This window comes from Strigops habroptila, chromosome 10 (assembly GCF_004027225.2).
Source record: "Strigops habroptila isolate Jane chromosome 10, bStrHab1.2.pri, whole genome shotgun sequence".
Classification (NCBI taxonomy): domain Eukaryota; kingdom Metazoa; phylum Chordata; class Aves; order Psittaciformes; family Psittacidae; genus Strigops; species Strigops habroptila.
The window spans coordinates 28,180,969-28,206,029 of NC_046359.1; the positions used below are offsets into that span (position 1 = coordinate 28,180,969).

The window sequence follows — 25,061 nt, forward strand, 5'->3', positions numbered from 1 at the left end:
CTTTGTCGGCGACATGGACAGTGGGATTGAGTGCGCCCTCAGCAAGTTTGCCGACGACACCAAGCTGTGTGGTTCGGTTGATACGCTGGAGCGAAGGGATGCCATCCAGAGGGACCTTGACACGCTTGTCAGGTGGGCCGATGCCAACCTTATGAAGTTTAACCAAGCCAAGTGTAAGGTCCTACACCTGGGTCAGGGCAATCCCAGGCACTGCTACAGGCTGGGCAGAGAAGAGATTCAGAGCAGCCCTGCAGAAAAGGACTTGGGGGTGTTGGTTGATGAGAAGCTTAACATGAGCCGGCTTCAGTGTGCGCTTGCAGCCCAGAAAGCCAATCGTATCCTGGGCTGCATCAAAAGAAGCGTGACCAGCAGGTCGAAGGAGGTGATCCTGCCCCTCTACTCTGCTCTTGTGAGACCTCACTTGGAGTACTGTGTACAGTTCTGGTGTCCTCAACATAAAAAGGACATGGAGCTGTTGGAGCGAGTCCAGAGGAGGGCCATGAGGATGATAAGAGGGCTGGAGCACCTCCCATATGAAGACAGGCTGAGAGAGTTGGGGCTGTTCAGCCTGGAGAAGAGAAGGCTGCGTGGAGACCTCATAACAGCCTTCCAGTATCTGAAGGGGGCCTACAAGGATGCTGGGGAGGGACTCTTCCTTAGGGACTGTAGTGGTAGGACAAGGGGTAATGGGTTCAAACTTAAACAGAGGAAGTTTAGATTAGATATAAGGAAGAAGTTCTTTACAGTGAGGGTGGTGAAGCACTGGAATGGGTTGCCCAGGGAGGTTGTGGATGCTCCATCCCTGGCGGTGTTCAAGGCCAGGTTGGACAGAGCCTTGAGCCACGTGGTTTAGGGCAAGGTGTCCCTGCCCATGGCAGAGGGGTTGGAACTAGATGATCTTAAGGTCCTTTCCAACCCTTACGATTCTATGATTCTATGATTCTATGATTCTATTTAAGCCAATAAAAATGGACTGAAACAAATGTAAATGGAGTCCACAGGCAGAGGGGCAGTGGGGAACAGATACCACGCACATGCAGGTTGGTTTATATACTACAGAGCATGGGTCTCAAGACTGTCATGCCTATTACCTTTACCCTCAGTATGCAGAATAAAGAACAGAGAAGGGAGTTCAAACCACTAATGGTGTGCTTTTCATCAGAAGGCTTGCTGCTGCCTCCAACTTAGTGGAGGATTCATCCCACCTAACAGATCTGAAACTGGTGTGGTGTCTAAGCCTCTTTTGGCCTCCTCTGTAGTCTTGGAAAGGAAAAACTGCCTTCTCAGATCTGGATTCACCCCATTCCAAAATAAATGCCAGAGAGACAAGGCATAAATCACCTCCGGAACCTGCTGCCTCTCTCCCTTGACCAGCAAGGGATTGACCAGGACAGCCTTAGCTCAGGTGTCCGGTTCTTCAACATCCATGAAAAGGCAATCACAATTACTTCCTTAATGATGGGCCAGGCTTTCTAGTCCAGTTGATTACTTTTCCGGGAAAGCACTCATAATCTGTTCCACGCATAGCCAAACTCAGTCTATGTATGAGAATCCATAAAGTTTAGTTTAAACACTGAATATCCTCTCTGTTCTCTGTCTTCCACACATCCTCTGCCTCTAGCTCTAGTTATCTATAGCAGATTGTCTTTTCCCAGCCATTGCTGGCAATACCTCAATAACCAGCAGCTGGGTCACATTCATGGAGTCACAAGAACAAGACAAAGCTATCAGTTGAAATGCTACCTCCTCTCCCAGGCTTTCATTCGGCCTGGCATAAACTGACAAAAGGATGTCATTTTTTTTGCCTGACCACATTTCTCCTAGCACGTAGAAGGAAGCGTAATTTGCTATCACAGCAATTTTTCCCTTTCACACTTGGCTAACCACACTGTACATTTCACACAGATCTTTGCACTCAGCTGCTGCAAGCAATGGTCCCGAGGTACCAGAAATCAGACACTGTGCTGTCTCAGCTTTGTTAGAAGCCATGGAATTCTCTGCTAAAACTATACATGCTTTACTGATCTTATTAAAACAAATGTTGCGGTGGCACACTTGTGAAATGCAAACTGTTGACAGAAAAGCTTTGCTGGTAGATTTTTGTGGAGCAGCGCATGTAATTATACAGTACACATATATGTAATTGTGGTTCTGTTTCTGCAAAACTTCATGCAAGAACTGGAAGGCCAGTATCATTCCCTAGAAAGAGGGCTAATCAGCAGCTAAATTTGGGAGGGCTGCTGGTATGGTTGGGTCAGAAGCTGCCACTAATCTAGACCAGGAGCAGAAAATTATTTTCTCCATCCAAGCTGTGCTTGAAGATTTATCTAACACCATACTGATTTCCATGAAAAGTACTGTACATTTGCCAGCAGTGGACACACAGATGTCCACTTCTGACACTGAACTGATCTATTAGTTCCAGCGTAACATCATGGGAGAGACAAGGGATTGGAAATAATAAGCATGGAAAGTCTTTTCCATATCCTGGTCTGGTATATTTGTATTTTGTAACTGGAAAAACGTAACTGTGTGAAATTAATTAGCTGATGGTACAGAGCACCACTAGCTTTTATTATGGCTGAAACTTCTGTAATGATGTTTTGTGCTCAGCGGTCTAGAGCTGGTCTACGTTTTCAAACACTAGATGGTGCCAAGGGTCCACACATAAAGAAAAGCTGATTTTTAAAAGAAACGAAAACATTCCATTTAATGGCCAAACTGGCATAGTTTGGTCTCTGTGTAGTTCTGTGAAATAATTCAAAATCTACTGTTAAAGTGTCTCATTACCTAGGAATTGACAGGAAAAAAATCTGTAGAAGACAATAGTAACTCAAGAAAAATAGCAGGTAATTTAGTGCTGGAGTCTGCAGAGAGGACAACAATTCAGACATGAATGAAGTACTTCAGTACAGGGATGTTACCAGCATGAGAAGGTTCCAATTCACCTAGTCCAAAACCTTTTCTCTGACAGTGACTGGTAAAAAGTGCTTCAAAGAAACCTATAAAAGCCCTGTCGCAAGCAGATAATCATTTGAGTCCTAGTCTCAGTCTTAGCCTGGTACTCAAAACTTACAGGTCGGCTTAAGCTCTAGCATATGAAGCAAAACTCTGCAAAAAGGCATTTCAAATAAAAAAATTAGTTGTTCTCACTAGACGTAAAAGAACTAACTGACCTGTTTTATAACTTAGGTATGGACGCTGATTGCAAGGTTAAAAAATGCAAATGGCTGCAAACTGTATCTGTGCCTACATAATAAAAATGGTGATAAAAATCTTTAACTTCTTCTAGATTTAGTACTTCCTTGAATAGAAAATTTCATATTTGCTTATCTGATACTGGTCTCAGTATATGATCAAACTCTGGGGAATGAGAAACAAATTACCATAACTTCCAATCAGAAATGCATAATATCCAGTGTGTATTGCTTTGCTTATAAAACAAACCTAAGCCCATAACCTCCTGGGCAGTTCCTCTGCAGGTTAGCAGAGTGCACTGTGTCGCTTAGAGTACATGGGTAGATCAGGTTCCTAGGATGGGGTCATTTTCAATCTTATTTTGACACAGTTACATTTTGTAAAAGTTAGTTTAAATATTCTTAAAGAGAGGGCCAGTGATAGGAGATGAATCTATTACCCATTCATTAGGGATCTAGTGGAAGTAAGGACTTTGGTTAAAACCCCTGTTCTGAGAATCAGCCACTTCAAGTCATGTCTGTCTGAGCAGCTAATTGCTGTGACACCATCCCTGGATATCCAGGAAAGTGCAGAGTATGTAGGCAAGCACTGCTGACGCTTGACTACAATGCATGTGATCTGGGATGAGCACAAGCTGGAGAGTAGTACTGTGTTTGTGGGCCAAATGCAGCCTGGTTGCCCAAACGCTGAGCAGTCCTGCCTTAAGCATTCCTTAGCAGACGAAGTCTCATTTCCTAACACTGTAACTGTAGATCATCTGCTGAAGACTGATTAGCTTCAAAAGGCTGACTTCAATTTCTAGGTGTCCTTACAAAACCACCTATGCAGCATCAACTCAAGCCCAAAGCCAGGAATCTGAAAACTATATTGCTGCAATGCTCAATAAGCAAACCTTCCCCACTAGCAAGCAAGACATCAAATAAATGGTTTTAATTTAACCCTTTTTTACTGGAGATAAGAGAAAAGGGAAAAAAAAACGTATCTACTACATATGTCTGAATAGTACATAATGCTCAAGTCAAACACATCACTCCCAACATAAGGTTGGAAATAGAGCCATCCTCCAAAAGCTATCATGAACAGCTGAGATAAACAGCTACTTCTCACAGTTTGATGTTCAGGCTCAAAAGGGATGACCTGGTGGATGCATCCACGAGCAGCCTGTAAAGAGGATGCTCACTCTCTGAACTTGGCAAGCAGCTTACAAAAATAAAGCCATTTTGTGATATAGGCCATGTCAGTATTTTCAACCTACAATACAGCACTATTATAGAGCATTAAAATAGCCATGGGTGTCAGAACTTTCCTAACTTTCTTTCCCAACTTAAAAGTAAACTTGTTATGGGATACAGATCATGCCAGAATTTTCACCTCCAGAGGTGTGAGTTTTACACACATGTTCACCTAGGAAATGCTGCTTATGTACCAAGTAAGTGTGAAGTACAGGCTAAGGAATGATGAGATACTGAATCAGACCACAGCTCATTTACCAGTTTATAACCATTAACAAATTTCATAAGCTAACCATATCTGAATTTTTCATTGCAAAAACCCAACAAATCTTAGCATTTACATGCTCCATAGTGAAGTTAAAAGGTCTAATCTATTAAACTGTAAAGTGTGAGACATCATCAGCTAGAAGATGTTAAGAACAAATAAGATTTATTTGAAAGTACAGCAAATGATCTGAACAAAAAACAGATTTGGGTAAATTAATATGAGGAAAATATACACTGTTTCACTCTATTAGGATGAATGGCATTTTGCCTGGAATATGAGTCATGGAGAACATTATATTCTGAGTGTAAGACATGGCTAGGCAAGAAGGAAAGGGGAATAGTAATCTGGAGGATAACTTGCAGGAAGAAATAAGTAGGAATACAGTGAAGTAATAGCAACACTGCATGAAGAACTACTTTAAGACTAAAAGCTGAATTGTATCTTATCACCTTGAAAGCTATTCAAGTTAAAAGGCTCAAGAACTGTGCTAAGGGAATGAATCAGATCTCAAAACCCAGCATACAGTGCATGAGAGTGTAGAACAAAGCATTCTCAATATGGGAGACCTGGCTCTGGAAAGAATTTTCAGTAGAGGTTAGATGAATCATGGTCTGAGCTCTCATGAGTCACTGCAAAACCTTCATTAACACTTGTAGACCCAAATAAACATTTACAATACCAACTGAAACTCCCAGCTCTCCCACAGGACAATGAGCAGAAACAGCCTGGTCCAAAACAAAGCTTTGAAGAAAGTGAAATGTGAGAAAAACCAGAGACTCAAAACTGAAACATTATTCATCGCTTCTATAAAGAATCCCCAGAATTAGTGATGCCATTTCCATCTTCTCTGGTCACATGTAGACATTTTATTGGTACTTAGACATTTTGGCAAAATGACAGTAGCAATGCTGGCATCTATCCCCATACACAGCAGTATCTCAGCTTGTGGTGGCAGCAGTTCCCATTTGCTCTTTATTTTTGTGGACTAGGGTCACTCAGACCTCACCTGCACTGGAACCATAGGGTATTACTGTAATCACCACCAGTAACTGTTCAAAAGTAAGGACGTCAGAAACACAAAAGCATGTCAGGACTGAAATGGGGGAAGCTGTGGACATATCTGAGTGACAGCAGGACAAAGCAGACGAGCTGCCAGCGCACAATGACTACATTTTATAAGTACTGCTTGCCAAATGCAGTCCTATGCAGTGTCATTAACAGAATCCAGCCTTAATAAATGTCATTTGGGTAGACTATGTGCAGGCCCTGATTTGACACATCTATTACTGACAATATACAAGTCCTGCTTTGAGTCATCTCTTATTGAATGTGCTGATACAGACTGCAGCCAGAGCTGCAGATATTACTTCCACAGGACTTTTGGAAAAATACTTCTTGCAGCAATAACCTGGTCAAAAGATGCATCTAGTATTTTTTTTACACATTATATAGCCTAAAAATATGTTTGATAATTAAGTTTGATTTGCTGCTACATTTAAATCTAATCACTTATACTTTCAGCAACAAAGCAATTCCCCACACACACAGATTTCAATGCACTCTGCCTAAGTTTTTTGTATTGCTGTACACATGCCCTCTGAATTTTGGCTTAGCAATGTATGAAGCTTATCACCTAGGAGTCTGAGTCTTTAAAAGGATCAAGTAGAGCAGGATAATTACTTCCCTTATTTAAAATATGACAGCCCTATTTATTCATCCCAGAATGACACTGTTTAGTTGACTCATCTGTAGTTTGAAAAATACTTTTGTTCCCACATACTTTTCTACTGTACTGGTACATAAGTGTTTATTTTCTATATATACATCTACAGTGTCTAGTTGTCCTCTTAAAGAAGAAAATTACACTTGTTCATCTAATGACAGATTGGGTGGGTGGACATTTATCGTGCCTTATCTCAGCTCTCACACACTCATTCTTTGGTGGTTTATGCCAAAACTCTCCAGCGCATGAAGTCAGGCTGATGAGTCTGTAATTTCTGACTTCTCTTTGGAGCTGAATGCAGACCATTTCTATTTTCCAGACTTTGTAGATATCTACAAGATGATTGCCAATGGTTCAGAGATTAATTTCCACTAATTGCTCGAGTAAAACGAAAATCAATAAAGTCACATTTCAGATGAATGGCACTATCAGACAGCAACTGCCGGTTAGCTACTGCTTGATCCAGAACAGCCACTGCTATACATAAAAAAGTTGTCTCAAGTTAATAGATACAAACAGATTTGATCTTGTTCTGACTTGGCCTGTACACAGATGTGGAACCTCACAGGTTTCCCCTGCATACCAAGTGGGGAAGCCTGCCTTGTGCTTACTGCTGTGAGCACAGCTCGTGCTGCTACTGGGAGCACAAGATTGATTTTGTAATGGCATGGGTTAAAGTGCAAATAGTCATTAGGGAAATCATGGATGGTTGGAGTGGCAAGACACATGAATCAAGACTCGGGAAAATAGGCTTTTTGGCATTGCCCAAAGGCAGCTTCGGTTGGGTGTGGGATGCAGGGAGGACTGGACCAGGGAAGCATGGGGCCTGTGGGTGCCAGGCAATGCACAGCTGAGCCGAGGGGCAGGTTGCTGTGCCATGCCACACTGAGCTGTGCTGTGCTAGGCCATAATGCCCTGCCTCATGCCATACTGGACTATGCCATGCCATGCTGTGCTGGCATGTCCCATACCAGGACAGGCCATACCCAGCTGTGACAGGTCATGGCATGCTGGCTCTTCCTGTGCTATACTGGGTCGACAGCCTCTGGAACGTCACTAACAGGCTGGGGAATGACTGGGAGAGGCAGGGATATCCCAGGAATGTCAAACTGTGCTTCATGCAAAGTCATCTATGGGCCAGCATCGCCTTTCCTCAGCTGCAGGCGAGCCTGTCTGGCTGGCACCATGCTGCTCTTACCCCTACTGCTTTTTGCTCTCCCATTGGTGACTGAGTGTTCCTCCCCTAGAGTTTCCTCTTCCCAATTTCTCCATCCTGGACAGTATTAGAAGAAAGTGTTACCTGTAATGGGAAATTAGTTGCTGAGATCAAGAGCATTTGGATTTTCCTGGCTGAAATTGCTGCAAATAAATAGGGCCAGGTTTCACTCATTGAGGTCTGCACCATCTGATGGAAAGTTTTGAGAGAGCTCCCTTGCTACTCAAGTTGCTGTAAACAGAGGTCTTTTTCCCTGTGAGAAGGTCCTAAACATAAGGACATCCTGTTCTAGCAGGGCTGCAGAGAAGGGTTCTCAGAGCCGCCTCCTGAGTTGGTTTTACTGTCAGATGCAAATTGGGCTCAGCCATCTGGGGCTGCTGCTGCCATCATCTTTGGGATGCTCTAGGGCTCAGCAGGACATTCAGACCAGTTATATCCCCATCGTGCAATGGGGCAGGAAAGCCACTGGGCAGTAATTTTCATTTCCTAGCTATGAACCTCTTTAGGACCTGTCTCCCGCAGCACGTGAAATATGCCCTACAGGTCTGAGCTGTAAGATCTTAGCACATGCCTCCCAAGGCCAGGAGAACCAGCCATTCCTGACACAAGGAATGTGGCCAGGGGCTGGCTGGTTTCTTCCTTGCTGAACAGTACTGTATTCCTGCTTCTTGAGAAACCATTTTTACTTAATGAGATATCCTCTTGCTATAAAGGCCTATTTTAACTCATGAGTCTGACGTGTCAGATGCATAAAGAATGTTTTTAATGGAAAAAAGATGTTTCTTTTTTTAAAAGATCCTGCTTCCAAAACTGCCTGAGGGTTTTATTTCCTTTTCTCCTTTTTTAATAACATGAATGATAAACAACCTGAACTTTACTCCCACAGATGACATTTGTATGCTTTCAAAATTTTTTATTTTCCTTTGGAAATCCACTGCATGCATTAGTTCTACCATTGCTGTTGTTATTTTTTGTTTTAAATTCTGGATATTCACATAGCAGTAGGTTAGAAAGTACTTCTATTATTTCTTTTGTTGAAAGTTATGTCAAGGATAAGCCTTTTAGTAGGGACCTTTTATGAGTCAGTATTTAAAGACCTATTAAAACAGCTACCTCCATGCAAAGAGAAAAATCAGCAAGTAGTTTCAAAGGTATTTGTCATTAATGAAATGAAAGTAAGAACAAACACCAACATACACAATTTTGTTTATGCTCCATTCTGAGAATCTATTCCAGACCAACCTTTTAATATGCTTCCCCTTCAATTATGTATGATAATTTGATACTAAACCAAAGGCCAGATTTTGAAAGTGTTTACATGCATGTATTATCTCTGTTCACATGGGATTTGCCTGGGCTAACATGATTAGAGTGATGCTGGTGCCAAAGTGTTCACTGAACAGGGGAGTGCCCGAAGGAGGCTGTGACTCTGCGGAGAGAGGAGCCCGTGCTGCAGCAGGTTTGCTGGAGCTGTGACCCCACGGGGACCCACGCTGGAGCCATCTGTTCCTGAAGGATGGACCCCATGGAAGGGACCCACGCTGGAGCAGTTTGTGAAGAACTGCAGCCCATGGGAAGGACCACGTTGGAGGGGTCCATGGAGGACTGTCTCCATGGGAAGGCCCCCATGCTGGAGCAGGGGAGGAGCGTGAGGAGTCTTCCTCTAAGGAGGAAGGAGCAGCAGAGACAATGTGTGATGAACTGACCACAACCCCATCCTCCTCCACCTGTGCCACTAAAGGGGAGGAAGTAGTGAAACTGGAAGTAAAGTGGAGTCCAGGAAGAAGAGAGGGGTGGGGGAAGGTGTTTCTAAGATTTGGTTTGATTTCTCACTACCCTACTCTGATTTGATTTGATTGGTAATAAATGAAACTAATTTCCCCAAGTTGAGTCTGTTTTGCCCATGACGGTAATTGGCGAGTGATCTCTCCCTGTCCTTGTCTTGTCCCCTGAGCTTTGTCATTATATTTTCTCTCCCCTGTTCAGCTGAGGAGGGACTTTCTTGAATGGATGGAAAAAGGAAAGGGCAGGTCTGGATGCAAACCCCCACTTCCTCTTAGGACTGCTGCATGTTCAGAGTAACCCCACAGGTTAATACAGCTTTCTTCATTAAAGCCATTTTTCAAGGTTTGAAATGTAAACCTGCATTTCCCATTTGGCAGATTTCTCTTTGGCTCTTTGGGCTGTACGGCCCATTTGTTGCATTACAACCATAAATCCCTTTAAAGCAGAGTTTTCTGCTGTAAAGTCAGGTATTTCCTTTCCAGTAAAAGCTCATTTCTATCCTTTTAAGTACACTTAGTGATGCTGTCTTGATGAAAGTCATGATGAGATACTGACTATCAAAGATATTGACAGGTTCTCCCTTTATAAGCACCACTTACTATGGTGCTTCTAGTGATTCTCCAGCTGTTTCATGGAAAAGACCTGTTTTTCAGAGTCTTGGATGTGGTGTTGCAAAAAAGGAAATAAAACAGGAGACAATAGTAAAGAGAATAAAGGAGGAAAAAATGCTGTGAGTTCTTAATGCCCATTAAGGTAAACCAGAATACCAAATACTCATCCTTAAAGGGATATGTAAAACAGTAGCTTTTTAAGAAGGTAGTTTTGAGGAGCATGAAATGTGAAAGTAGTTGTATATGTGGCATAAAGCAGTCCAGTGCTGGTTACTCTAGAGATCCACGAAAAGTGATAGAGCTACATTTACTTCTGTAGCTAGTTGATAGCCTAGTAAGGGGTAAAGCTGCAGCTCAACTTTAGGCATTCATAATTCCCACTGAAGTGAGTAAGTCTGTCAGGAGTATTGCTCATGTAACACTATGCAATCTACACCAAGGAAGTATCTGTATGCAGTCAGACAAACTTAATCCAAATTTTACCTGTACTGGCTTAATCTTGAGATCCTTCCACAACTGCATGTATTTACTACAATGACATTTAAACAAACCAGATGATTTTTTTTCTCTCCAGCAGAACTTCCTTTTTTTCTTTCAGCCATAGACTTTATCATATGGTTAGCTAATAAACATGCTGCTTAGCTAAAGCTTTGCCTGTTTATGGCCCCAGTACTTACTCCATGAGAATCCTTGGCAGCTTGAATCATTTGGAATGCGCAAAAATATACCTGCCTCCTTTCCTCCTTACCAAAAAATCCTACTTGTGATCCAGACTTGCATAAACTGTGACTCAAAGAAGAGTGATTAATAATTTGAATCACTATTGGTTTAATCATGATTTAATTTGGCAAATGGAAATTCCAGACTTGAATAGCTTATCATTTTCCATTCCAGTGTTTTTGTTACTTCCCAAAAAGTTTGGTTCTCATTGATTAGTAATCTAGTGTTCATTTGCAACAGAACGTAGCCTCTACATTAAATTGCATCTTCTTTTTCCTAATCAGTGAGGCATGTTCTCTATGTACACAAGTGCTTATTTAACATGATATATATTTATTCAGATTTCTAATATTTATATTTTATGATGCTACAAAAAGGTAGCTGATACTTCTTCGAGTTGATTTCTTTCTGATTCCTGATTAGCGTTAAGCTATGTTTAGGTGCAAACTGGAGTTCGAATATAATATAAACATTCAGAACATTAAAGTAGTGTTTTATTAGTGAATAAAATCAGGTTAAATCCTAGCTATAGGAATGAAAAGGCTTTTCAAAACAAAATTTCCATTTCAACTGTCACCTTATCTTCATGAACTGTATGATTGTTCCTTGGCATTCCATCCTTCGCAATGTTAGAGTTTATTCTGAAACTGATGGAAACTGAGTTTCTCAGCTGTAAGGCACGTGCAGAAATGTACTGTTTACCTCTACAACTAAAATGCATTGTGTGTCTGACTTACTGATGACATTTTCAGACTCTCGGATACAGTACTGAATTTCCTATTGTCTTTAATAGGAAGACATGCAGGCTTGAAGACCACAGCTCACGAGCTGAGTGTTTATGATATCTGATTTGCACCTATACTGCTGTGACCATGGGCAGTCCCATAGACTTGGCACAGAAATCCACTTCAGTCCTTACTTTATTTAGGCTTCACCCTTCCTTCTAGGATCACTCCTACTAGTCATTCAGTACCTACACCCTTTCTTCCTGCAGGTGTACATAGGTACTTATGAAGAAAGTGGTTACACCACACAAGCTTGCAAGGTAACTGGATGTAGATACACAACCAAATCTGTGGAATACTATAGTTAGTTAAGGCGCAAGAGGCAAGTCTCATTTTCAGACCTGGCATTGCGTGGTGGTGAACGACTCAAAGGGCCAGATTCACAGCTAAGACTGAAGTGTTGATACTGTGGTTGTGCCTCCTTTGAGCCATGAAAAAACTGGCAGACAGCTCTGCAGTGTTTCCCAACCTGAAGAAGTGGAAAGACCTCAAGGAAGCAGCTGCAAGGTACACAGGTGAAACTCCATCCTCACCCCAAGTTCTGGGAATACCCTTCCTTCTCATAGGAGTTAAGAGTCTTCTAGAGACAACAGGAATAGTGCCAATGATCGACTGGCTGTGGTTTGTTTATACCAGTCGGATTACGACAGTGATCTCAAAATATTTTTTTTTAATAGGAAATCAGGGTTTACATAGTATGATTTTATTACAGTTTATACAGTTGCAGCTATTATAGTTTATATATAGCCATTATACAGTTCTGCTTTTTCATGGCAAGACTGTTTCATGCCACAGAAATGCTATTTTTCTGACAGCATTTCCCAATCAGACTTCTTGAAAGCTCATACACAAAACCTTTGCCATCATCTACAAGCAGAAAGAGACTGGCAAGAGCGTGTTCTCTGTGAGAGGTACTTAATTGAGGAGTTGGCACCTCACCCTGGACTGAAATAGCCTCATGGGCATGCTGCAAATATTTTCCTATTGCCCAGACTTCTCAGTGGGGAGGGACTTGGCAGGGCACTAAGGTCTGCATGAAGGGTAGGTTCTCTGATGTGTTTAGTTAAGATCTAACCACCAAGCGTACATATTTCACTAGCAGCTTCTGATGGCCCTGCTGGTCATCTGCTAGGTTTGCCAGATTAGTTTTGTAAGCAAAACAGGGATACCTGTAACTTTCAGACTGGTGCCTCGTTCTGGATAGAAAATAATATTTCTCACAAGCGAGGAACTCTCCTTCCTGTTGAAAGGGCTGAGGCTACCAAATAATAGGCATACTCCCTACATTTGAGAAAATGGTCCACATACCAAAGAGCCAAAAATAGTAAGAATGTTTGCCAGTGACCCTGCTACATTCCTACTGTACTCTGAACTGCAGTGAATGCACTGTAATATTGCAAGTTGCTTTATAATTGTGAGAGCAAGGCTAATAATGCACTGGGAATAGATCACGCTGGTAAAATACAATCTCTTTGTCTTACCTGACAGATGTCTCGCAGAAAAAGCAGAGTTTTTCTTATGCTGACCTTAGAAGATTGTAACTACATTTATAAACTACATGGATTAAAATAAGTGGGTGCTGGTGTAATTCCAGCCTGACAAAGACTGGGCTGGAGGGGAGGAGCAAAAGGGCTCAACCGTAGCTGAGCCACGGAATGTGAGGCATGTACTTCACTGGCTTATGCTAGTATGACTGGGAGACCTCAATGCCTTCTCTGAATGCCACCCAGAACTGCCACAACAGCCACATAATTCAAACTGCAACAGCAGAGAGAATTCTACAAAGATAGTACAGTAACGGTAACTAGTATTAAGATACTATATGTAGGCCTGGATGTCTAACTAATATTTTAATCAGATTACATGTGGTGGTGTACCATTATTTATATTCACTAATAGTCAGGATAAAAGCTTTTTAAATACTCAGAGCTTTAGAGCTGCCAGCCCAGCACTCCTCATTAGCACTGGCTTTCCAAAGCATTAAAGAAACACTTCTAGCACAAGAGCTCACTTAATTACTTGGTGTTAGAATTTGGTGGCTGTACCTGTAGTGCAGTAGACCATCTCAATGTTATTTCACAAGTACTGGCAGTAACAGCAGGGTTTGCAAGATCTTACTTTTCCTCCTCTAGTTTAAGAGCAGTTTATGGAACAGATTGCTTTTACACTCACTGAAGCTCTGAAACTTGCTGGGGTGCCCACAGTTGTAGAAGGAAAATAATTCCTGGTGTTTAATCATCATGCCTGCTATTAAAAACTCGGGAACGGCTACACAGTCCCCCGTTCATCACTGTCATCTGCCTTCTGGAAGGTTTTAGGGGAGATTTTGAGCGAGCTCCCAAAGCTAATTTTGTAACGACCCAGATGCCACAACCTTGGTAAAGTCATTTGTAGCTAGCTCAAAAGAGACATCAATCTTCATTGTTAGGCCAACTCACATGCAATGGGATCTTCAGCCTTGAGGTGGGCACTGCAACTTTCCTGGCACAAAAGCCTGTGTGGTGTTGGGGGCTGAAGGATGAGATCCTTAAAAAAGAACAATCTCAGTGAGAAGCTACTCAAGCTGTGTTAAGGTCTTAACACTTAAAAGTTGCTAGGTATCAGATTCCCAAGATGAAGAAGAACATGTCTTCAGTCAGACTTTCACCATGACCTCCATTCTAGAGACAAAAGACATAATTCTTATAGGAAAGAGGAATGCAGTGGGCAATACATGGGTTTTCTGATTAACTGAAGCATGTTTAAATACCGATGAATGAAAAACAGCCCTTCGTTTCAGAGCTATTCTCAGAAGTTAAGAATGATACTCACATGAACTTTTATCCAGACTTATAATACTTTAGAATATTAAACTAAGTTTGAACATTTAACAGTTCACTTTGTGGACACATATGCATGGTATTGCTCAGTGTTGACAAACAGCAGGACAATCACCAGCATCATTCTTGCAGTCTTGCAAGAAGATCCAAAATCCAAGGAAGAACTTTCTCATGCTGATCAAGAATTAAATGGAAACAGATTCCGAATCACATTTTGACAGCACTAACAGCAAAAACAATCGCCAGACACTGATTACCATATGCAGTATGTTTGTTATGTTTCCAGAATCTGTACAAGAGAAACAGCTATTTCACAGCTTCGTTCTCACTTCTCATTAGCACTGTGCAGTCTCCTAAAATTCTTGCTTAAGGGTAATAGTATTTAATTCATAGCTACCCAACAAAAACCAGACAAGATGTTCTCTCACTGTTCTAACTAACATTTTACTAGTTGGAATCTAAAATGACCTACTCATCCCCACACAAGAAGTCAAAACCAAACCAATTTGCCCCAACTATTAACAAAGCCTACAGAAGACAAACCTAACTACGTATTTCTAAAGACACTCAGGCATCACCCAGATTTCAGTAAGAGCTAGCTGACCAGACAGCTTTGAGGATCCAGATCCCTAATCCTTGCTCCTGAGGATTCTGTCCCATTTCAAAGGATTCTCTGGGCTATTTTCCAAAAGATGCCTTGATCAAAAAAAAAACCCAAAAAACAAACAAATAATCGCACCAAAAAACCAGGTCTCTCCAGCCAGCATTGCCCCAATGAACAGCCAGAAGATACAAGATTGGTGTAATCTAATACACTGTCCTCTACCCTTTCTGTCTGGCAGAATTAGCGTACAAGCTAAAATTCGTGGCTGGCATGGCAACACAAGCATGCCAAGTGCTTTAGAAACTGCTGCCCAGTAAGCTGAAATTCATAGCCCGCTGGAAACAGCAAGGCAAGTATGTGCCCAATCCTAAAAGCCACTAGCAGAAAGTGGTTAAGTGGACTACAATGAAATATGGATACGTGGCTGCAGAGAGCCATTCTCCTCCAGAACTGCCCTTTTCCACTGCACAGATGCTTTGACATCCTGAAATTAGGACTCTCAAACACACAGAGATGTTACAGGATCTTCTGCAGTATTCAAAAGAGGAGGACAAAGCCATATTTGTTTAGCCCTCAGAAAATATTTTTAATCCTTTTCCTTAACCTAAAGCAATTTCCTAGGTCAGATTGGAAAAGGGTTGAATGATATACGGTATCATGCAATGATATACCGTGCCATGGATACATATAACAGTAAGTCAGTACTGCACTATGAGTCTGTTTCGATATATGGAAAATGATCAATCATCAGTTAACAGGCTGCCTCACTCCTCCTGTGAAGGTAATTTATTTATCACTAGCTGGAAATTCCAGCTCAGAAGCCCTGATTGCCATTTTTTGAAGAGAATACAGAACTAACAAGCTAACACAGAACAACAAGGTTTCTTAAATTCTGTGGGATCAAACAATCTGTCCAGATCCTTATGCACAGGGAAAAGATCAGTTGCTATTGTATCGCTATTTACCTGTAGTGGCAAGCTGAATTTTTATTAAAGCTTTATTGGAAGTAACAGTAAAGCAGATAGCTATGCAGATAGCTATATAAAAATTGCCACTTCTAATATGCCACATTTTGTACCTTACTCATACCGTGCAGTACCTTACTACACAACTTGATGTGAGCACCCATTCTCAATGAAACTGATTCAATGGGAATTAGGTCCCCAACTACCTTTAAATATTTGCACCTCTGAACTAAACTAGGAGCAATACTTGGAGAAGATGCCTTTCTACATCAAGAAGAGTGGCAAAATCTGACTGCTAACCTGAATTTGAATTAAAAGTTTATCTTCTATATACATGATCATTGATTTATTTTAATATCTGCTCTTTGTTCAGCATTTTTTCTTTTACCAATTTTATAAATACAACATTTTTCACCTGCAAATGTAGTTTGAGATATAGTTGTGTGTTTCTCAACGCACTGTAATCCTGTTGATCCATCTTCTTGAGAAAATGTTGTCCTACAACAACCTGGATATGCCTTAATCTTTAGCAGAACTGGGATAATATCGTAACCTACAGGTGTCCAAATAAGAACACGTTAAACTGATAGTTTATGTATGAAATCTTCAATAAATATTACATTTCCTGCCTAACTTTAATCAACACTGAAAGTTGAACAATTAGCCAGAGAAAGTGTTTACATTAATAAAACAGCTGAATGGCTCAAAGTATTAAGTACTGGTGTGGAAGCTTATATATACGCACATACACGCACATAAAATGTTATGGAAAACGGAATGGACTTCGAAGAGAAAAAATCCCATATGAAAACTATGCTCTATTTGTTTTCCAAACTAATTCCTTAAAGGGAATGATTCATTAAAGGGGTTTTTTTTGTGTCAAACTCTTGCCTTAGCCCACCCTGGTCATACAGGTATCAGTATTACACACACACCAGACACACACAGACAAGCCATCTCCGAGCAATCTACCTACACCACAGGTTTTTTAAAGGAGTTCTAATCCCAACCTGAGACCAACCTCAGCAGCCTTGGACAAATCAGCTGAATGGTTCTTATTTATCTACTTTGCGTGGCATAGTGAAGGAAAATTAATGCTGAATGCTCAATGACAGAAGTGTGTGCTTGTGCCCCACACACTTTTACTGTTGCCAGTACTACAATTTCCTCCCTCAGTCTAAGCATTGATTTTTCATTACAGATATAAAGGCAGGAATAGAGCCAGAGCATATGGCACTTAACAGTAGAGCAGCCTTTATAAAATTGCATTTCACAGCTAGCATGTGACAGGTGCACTTGTCAAAACCTGGCTAACCTATACATTCACCTCCAAAATCTTCATGACCTTGCCAGATTGAAAGGACTTGAAACTTTAAATTACTTACTTTAATAAATTCAACTTTAAAAAAAATTGTCCCTGGTCCCCAGCTGTTTCTGAAAAAACAAACCCAACCCAAACCCAACCTTCAGAAATCTTTTATAGACTAAAAAGGCATGGAGATTGCAAGCTAGTTTATATCCTTCATATCTGCATGATCATTTGTTTTTAATTTAGCTAAGATAAAGAACTTTCAAAGTTTTCTCTTTTATAATGAACACATGTGAGTCTTTAAAAACTGGGCGGTTTTTTCTTCATGTACCATAACACCTGGTTTTCTATTTTTATCTCAGTGCTGCACTTACTCAAAGTTCAGCAATAACATACGCTTCTACATTAGCCGAGTGCAGAGGGGTAGTTATAAGAGAACTAGATAAAACAGAAAGAAATGGGGGTATTACCAGCAAAATCTTTAGAAATCGTTTGCTTTCAGTGTTCTGTGTTCAGTGTTTTACAGGGTTTTCCTTGCACAGGTCACTATTTGTAATGTTTTAGAATCTGTGACAGACACTAAATTGGAAAACTTTGACTCCTAAAGCCTAAATTATGCTGCCCTCACTAGCAGACACTTATTTTCTTAGCTACTGCCAAGACAGGCACATGGAGCCTCTCTGTCCAGAGCCTCCACAACAGCACTGCAGGATGCTACATGGAGTTAGTGCATGACGCCCCCTTCTTCCTCTTAACTGCAGCTGTACCAAACCTATGTAAACCCATACTGATCTACTTACCTTTCCTCTATCCCTAACCTAGGCTGGGAAACGTGCTGGTTCCGTGAGTTTCTGATTTAGATTTCACATGTTCTGATGAGAAGGGCAGCAATCAATGTTACTAATATCTCATTATCCGAACAAGGATCTATTTTAAGCTTAGAGCAACTAATCTCACAGTCACTGCTTCAGGTTCTCTTCATGTTCAGGCTGACATGACTGCATACACAAAATATGCCTGACCTTTGAAAGACTTCTGTGAAACCCTAATAATTAGGGACTACCTGAAAATAAACAAAAAATCAAATCTGGAAATCAGTAGAATAACTCTTCCCTTAAATCACTTTTGCTTACTTCCCATCCTTTAGGAAACATTGATTTTGGAAGCCATAAAAGGAAGCTATTCATCACTGAAGTGTCATGTCATCACTTTTTCAAAAGCCGTCCATAGAAAGGCAGAGATCTAAGATATCAGAGTAAAGTCATTGATTAACCCAATTAGCATTTAAATATTTTAATCAATAAAAGATGACAACTGGACTGGGCTAGATGCCTGAGAGCCATGCCTTTCATCACACCGTCTCAGTTGCACTGATGTGTTACTGAACAGCAGTAAACATATCAGAACAGTAAATGGCCATGACACTATGTGGGAGCTGTATAAACTTAAAATCTTTACCTTTTGTGGCAGCAAAAGGAGTAACAGAAAATTAACAGCAAGGAATGTTTCCTGAAGACTGGAATGATAATGATATATTTAAGATGCTTGTGATGAGGTTCATTAGCCAGCAGAAAATGGCAACTGTGAGTTCTGCATGTTTGTGTGTGACCTGAAATAGTTAACAATACTGATATTTAATCATCAGAATCAACAACAAAATAAAACCTCAACATTTGTTTTCTCAGCACCATTTGGCAAACAAGCATATAGTAAGTGCATTTGCTGGAAGGGCTCATGCTTAATGAATCACTAACATTGCTAAGTTCAGGTGGCATCTTTCAGTGCAGAAACACAAAAAGGAAGGAATAGTAGTTTCTTTAGGCCATCAATTCGGTGGTGCCTGAGAAAGCCTACCTGCTATTTACCACAAATGAATGGCAGCAAGGCAAAAAAAACCCAATAAGGTTCAGAAGTGTCTTTGTGAACAATTAAGAAAAGAATCTTTACCAGCAATACCCACATGGAGAATACTCCACTCAGCTCTTCCTTCAGCTTCTTGGCAAGACTTCAAACAAATTCCTTCAGGTCCCTTCAACACATCTGCTCCTGTTGTCCTTAGTGGGCTTCTTGTTAACAGAGAGCTCACGTTTTCTGCAGGCACTAGTCAGACAGAATGAACACGTATACCTCATGCAAGTCCTGCAAAGTGAACTATGCCCCCCAGAAGTTGATGAAAAATCAGTTTCTGATTAATTTCAGATGATAACTTCTTCCATAAAAGCACAAGTGTGGGAGGAAGATAAGCAGCTCAAAACCAACTGGTCTTCACATGAGGCACATTTATAATCCTCATTAAAAGAAACATTTGGCTCTGTTATTTGTAAGGGCTGTCATCATGCTTATCAGATTGTCCAACCAGCTCTGATGATTGGGAGAACAAACATTTTTGCCTAGTAGCAAACCTCAGCTGTGATGCAGCAATGTATTCATTCTGTCATGATATTCAGGGAGAGATTTCCTATCACCAGTATTCCATTTTGCACCCTGATCTGGTAAGATACTGTAAGCAACAGTGATACCTGCATGATTCCACACTGAAGCAGTGCTCGCTGAGCAGATAGCAACTGCTAATTAAGTGACTGGGCAGCAGCATCCCCAAAACCACTCATGGATTCTCCAACATCCCAAAGCAAATGACAGAGGGACCCAACTTTAGGCCACATATACTTACAGGAGATCAGGAAGCCCAGTTTCAATCTAGGGAAAACAACTAGTTGTCTGAAGGGTTTTTAAAGACATTATTAGCCCCAGAATCTTATTCTTACTGTAGAGGCCCTGTCACTAAGTTTCGCCATAGCAGATGTAAAGAGCCACAGCTCCCGCTCTTGGCTTGCTGCTTTGCAGTGAATAACGAATCTCTCATGCTCAGGATTCTTTCTGCATCTGGGAAACTTCCAGCTCTGTATTAGAAAAATATATCAACATGGTTCATTGCAGTACTTCAAGCAGCTCTTTATTGGTTTTTAATGTTTTGCACATAACTCTTATGTCCACTGACAACATAAAGGCACCAAGTCATTCTTGCCCAGAATTTGTCGAGATTGGCAGAGAGTCCTGGCCTAAGTGTCTCTGGGTAGAGTGATGCTCAGCTGATACAGCACTGGAGTATTTGTGCAATCTGAGGCACTGTGGAGAGATGAGCTGATGATAGGAGGGATACCAGAACAAGCACATAGGTGCAACAGACTTACCCTCTGAAACCTCTAGATCTTTTATTTTGCTGAATAAGATATTTTGGTGCAAGTCTAGGACATTCTCAAGAAAAACTGAATGCAAAGTGGTCAGTGACATCCCTGTATATAAGACGAAGTCTTTCTTGTTATCCTACTGATAATAAACAGAATAAACCTAAGAGGGGAGAAAACCTGCCACATTTCTACATGTGAACAATTAAAATAGTCCTAATGCCTTGGAACAGTATTGCTGAATGACTGTCCTGGATGGTCCTTTCTCCTGCTTCCAGCAGAAGGAACAGTTTAACAAAAACAAAACAAATGAAACAAACAAACGAAAAACCAAACCCAACCAACCAAAACCACCTAACAAAATAAAAACAACAACATGAATGTGAGAACACCCTGACACAAGGACCCTTCCACAGCCCCTATTCAAGGTTCATATGACCAGCTGCTACAGGCACAGTAATATTTTTATAGTTAATCTGTTCTTTTCTCTCTGTAATCTGCATCAAAATGTTGCTTATACTTAGCTCAGGAATAGCTCTGGCCAATGAACATGCAGAAACAGCAAGTACAGTATAGGAAGTCAGCGCTACTGAGGAAAATTCTAATCCTACTAAATTTGGCAGCACAAATGTCTTATGTAACCTGTGATTTAAAGGACAGCCTGATCATCTGTCTCATCTGGGAACATTAATGTGTTCTTTTCAGTACATTCAACAAAAATGGCAACTTTCCATTACAGATTTTGTTTTTCACTGCACAATGTCTCATGAAAGGCATCTCATGCAAACAAGACATTTTTAGTTATCAACAAAAATGCTTTTATATGACGATTCAATACACTGAAGGAGTATCCAAGTTTAAAAGCTAACTTTAAGTGCTTCTTTACCAAGAACTTTGCCTTGAACTGTGGCGCATCTCAGAGGTGCAGGAGAGGGCTTGTGATCCAGATCTAAAGCAATGGGTCTCCAAAGCAACGCCTGGAAAATTGGCTTTTCTGAAATGTGACTGTTGCATCAGCAAATTTTACAGATCTCAGGAACTGAACCTCTCACAAAGCTAAGAAGGTTTGAGAGCTACAGATGGAAGCTCCCAAGCATGTACAAGCCACCAGAACAACCAACCACTGTTTGTATGCACTATTAAACAAAACAAACCCCAAAAGTGTACTCTTTTTCCAATAAAAATACATTCTAACATACAAAAGCAGCTGCCCAGTAATAGGATACAGATGCATACAAGCTCTAGTCACAAAATATTTATGAACAAAGGATCATATTATTTAAATCCCTGTTGTTCTTAAATCATTTACAAAATGAGGTAAGAGTTCATTCAGTGCCAATATTTACAGAGTGCAATAAACATTCAATTCATGCCACAGAGTCAAGAATTACAAAGTCAAGCAGTTGAAATACAGATACTGGCAAGTTTTAGGAAGACAAGGAGTTTTATTATTCACAGAATAGCAAAAATCAATCAGTCTTATAGAACACACCCACAAAGGGTGAGGAGTTCAGAGAACACTGGAGAATCTGCCACCTGACACTGCTGACATATTGCTGCAATACTTCAAGTCAATTATAGACATTTTCTTTTCATCCACACAAAGGATGTGCCATAGAGAGGTACACTAATATTAGAATTCCTTAACGTGTTTGGAAATGAGCGGCCACCACCATATGGAAATAACTTTGTAGGCTATCAGCTAGGTAATCCTCATACCTCCATTCAACTGTTAAGGTAGGTGAAGCTTTTAAAATGAAAAGCAGCAGCATTCCTCTCTTTTGGGGGACCCAGCTCACTCCAGTATCCTGACAAAGCTTCTTAGTAAATATCAAGTGCTGAAAAGAATTACCATTTTAGCAACTGCAGGATGTCAAAACGTCAACACATTCGGCACAAGAAACTTTGGTGACAAATGCTCAATAATGGATAGTCAAGGGTGATAGGAAATGTCAGGCAATCCTTTAGAGGGCTACTTACAGTATAATCACAGTATGGCAGGAGCTAAGAGAGTAACTATATCCTCAGTATTCTTTATTTTCTTCCACTTACACATAGAAAGAACAGCGATTTTTCAGACTCCATTAGTCATGCAGTTCTCTCAGTAACAGATTTGAGAACAAAAGGAAACCTAAACCAGAGTATCTATTAATAGAGAAATTCCCATTGATAGGTTTTTTGTTACAGTTGAAAGAAAGTTGCAAAAGCACAAGAGATTGCCAAGAGGAGACTGCTGGGAGGAGTCACACTTAAATAGGTCTATGAATTACGAGTACTATTCTTTTCCCTTAATATGCATGCACAGTGAACACTTATTACTCTGCATAACAGGAATTGCTTTCTTATGTAGAAACTAACTGAAAGATAAAAGAAATGCAGAGCCACACTGAACCCCTCATGCTCAGAGGCTCACTTCAAGTCTTATATCAAACCAATGCTGAAGAGATCTTGACCTTGCAGATTTGACATGTATGTAAGCAATTACATCATAGAATTCAAGAGCCAGTTTCAAACCAAGTATTTAAAAGCCGGACTAACTTAGGAAATGATGAGACTGAAAGCTGGCATTAGAAATTGATGCTCATTATTTTATTGCCTTGGGCCACCAGATGCCGTACGTAAAGCCTCCTTAGAGGCTAACAAGGGAATAGCTGATCAGTCTTACTGCCAAAGTAAGAACTGGGAGAGTAACACACTAGATTTCAGTAGTTTAACAATTTGTGCTTTAACCAACCCTACTGGAGGCAGGAAAAAAACTAAAAATCAACAGGACAATTGCATTAAAATCTTCAGAGCAATACTTAAAGGGGAGGATGTACTAGTTTGGGGTGAGAGGAATTATAAATACCTATAAGCATAGAAGTAAATGAAGGTACTACTTTAATGAGGTGATACAAGCTTGTATTTTATACGTCTATAAAATATTACTATCAGACAAGCAAAGACTCAAGATACGTCCAAAGAATAAAAGTGTAAATCTCCAAGATCTGTGTTATGATAGTTTCAACCTATCCACAAGGATCTTCTCCTTCAGTTTGAACTGTATCAGTTGCTGAAAACCATTACCTTTAAATATCAGTTAACATTAGTGCTAAAACAAGAAAAAACAAATATTATGTACATTTCTAGGCCACCAGACTCTGTTTACCTCTCATCTCATTCTAAGTAACTGTATTACCTTCCAGAAAGTAGTATTCACAAATGATTTCAGAGAAAAGTTACTGTACAAAGACACAGAAGTTTATAAAAAGACTAGTCAAAACAATTAGACAGAAGTTTGCTTGTAGTTCTTCGTATCCAAGACCTTCTTGCCACACATTGAGCAGATGCCTACAAGCACACAAAAGGTGTGTAAATTATTTTAAAATCATTAAAAGTTTTTCTTCAAAAATATAGTTGCTATGTTTTTGTAAAGGTGTTTTAAAAATATTATTTATATGAGCCCTCATTGCCAATCTGTATTTTCTCACCAGATACTGCAAATTCAGAAGTAATAATATGACTTCTCATACAAATTAGTATTTACAGGATATGTGTAATACCATCACTTAAGAAAGAAAAAAAGCTCTATTTTGAGAGCATTATGATTCACAACACTGCCCAAAGACTCTGCAACTTGCTGGAATACTGGAAGACAGCCAGGAAAGGCTCCCATCTGGCAAACAGGTAAAAATAGTGTGTTATTTAACTTTGCAAGTCCTGGAGCCAAACTGAGGCCTGAGAAGGACAGAAAGTAGCTAGGCTAAGAAAATACGGTTACCAACAAACTGACTGCTAAATTCAAGATTAAGAGGTGGGGAGCTTCAGGCAATTGAGAAAGTTGAGAAGAAAATGGTTTTGTAAAATTAAGCTATTTTTAGACTAGCAAAATTGAGAAACAATGGACACCAAGAATACTCAAGAGCTGAAGTGAAGGTGACTACTGATGTCCCAGAGGGCTTTGACTTAAACCCAAAGAGTGGCAAGTCAGAAGACTAAAGCAGCAAAAAGTACACAAGCTCAGCAGAGGCAGAGGGGTGGGTTGCCTCTTCTTCTAAAGCATCTAAAGGTGCTCATCTTTTGCCTGGTAGGGCCACATCTCGTTTTACAAGACCACTCAGCAGGCAAAAAAAAATGTCAAGTGTTAAATTTCTCCAAATCATATGCTTTCATAGAATGACATCATGTGACTCACTAAGAGTCCATTAGGAAAGAGAAGAACAGGGAACATGCCCTTTGATTTACTTCAGAGAGCAAAATCCAGCCCACAGGCTGTTCACTTCAGTTCTAAATTGAGAAGTAATTACGTTTAGGTTGCCTCTCAATTTCAGAGATGCAACAGTTGGCGCACTAAGCCATATGACTGCATTTGCTTCAAAAACCATGCCATAACCACATCTTTGATAGTCATGACTAGAGCCTCAAGCACTTGGAGTTCTGAATTTTATGAAGAAACCAGATTCAAGCTGGAAGGATACACAAGCAAAGACAAAATGCTGAAGCCCACCCAAACCAGACATAAGTTTAAGAAACATAACAAGGTTCTACCATATGGGATTCAAGCAGCCATCTGGTGAGCATCTAGCAACTAGAAAAGGCAACCCTCCTACAGCAGGCTGCTAAACCACTGACTTAGTGACACAGTACACATTTATAGAACAA

At 40.5% G+C, this 25,061-nt stretch overlaps 1 protein-coding gene across 6 annotated transcripts in view; it reads right to left on the bottom strand.

The window, feature by feature from the left end:
• CRIPT (CXXC repeat containing interactor of PDZ3 domain) overlaps nt 1–25,061 on the bottom strand; it is a 63,702-nt gene that overhangs the window by 35,456 nt on the left and 3,185 nt on the right. Inside the window, exon 5 of one of the 6 annotated variants that reach the window (XM_030498759.2) lies at nt 12,322–14,064. The exons of 3 other annotated variants lie outside the window; for them this stretch is intronic. In XM_030498759.2, coding sequence (XP_030354619.1) covers nt 13,991–14,064 — 74 coding nt within the window. In that variant the 3' untranslated portion in view covers nt 12,322–13,990. Of the gene's footprint in view, nt 1–12,321; nt 14,065–19,062; nt 19,336–20,162; nt 23,751–25,061 lie in introns of those variants that run through there. 2 more of the 6 variants (XM_030498756.2, XM_030498761.1) reach the window with 2 other exon arrangements.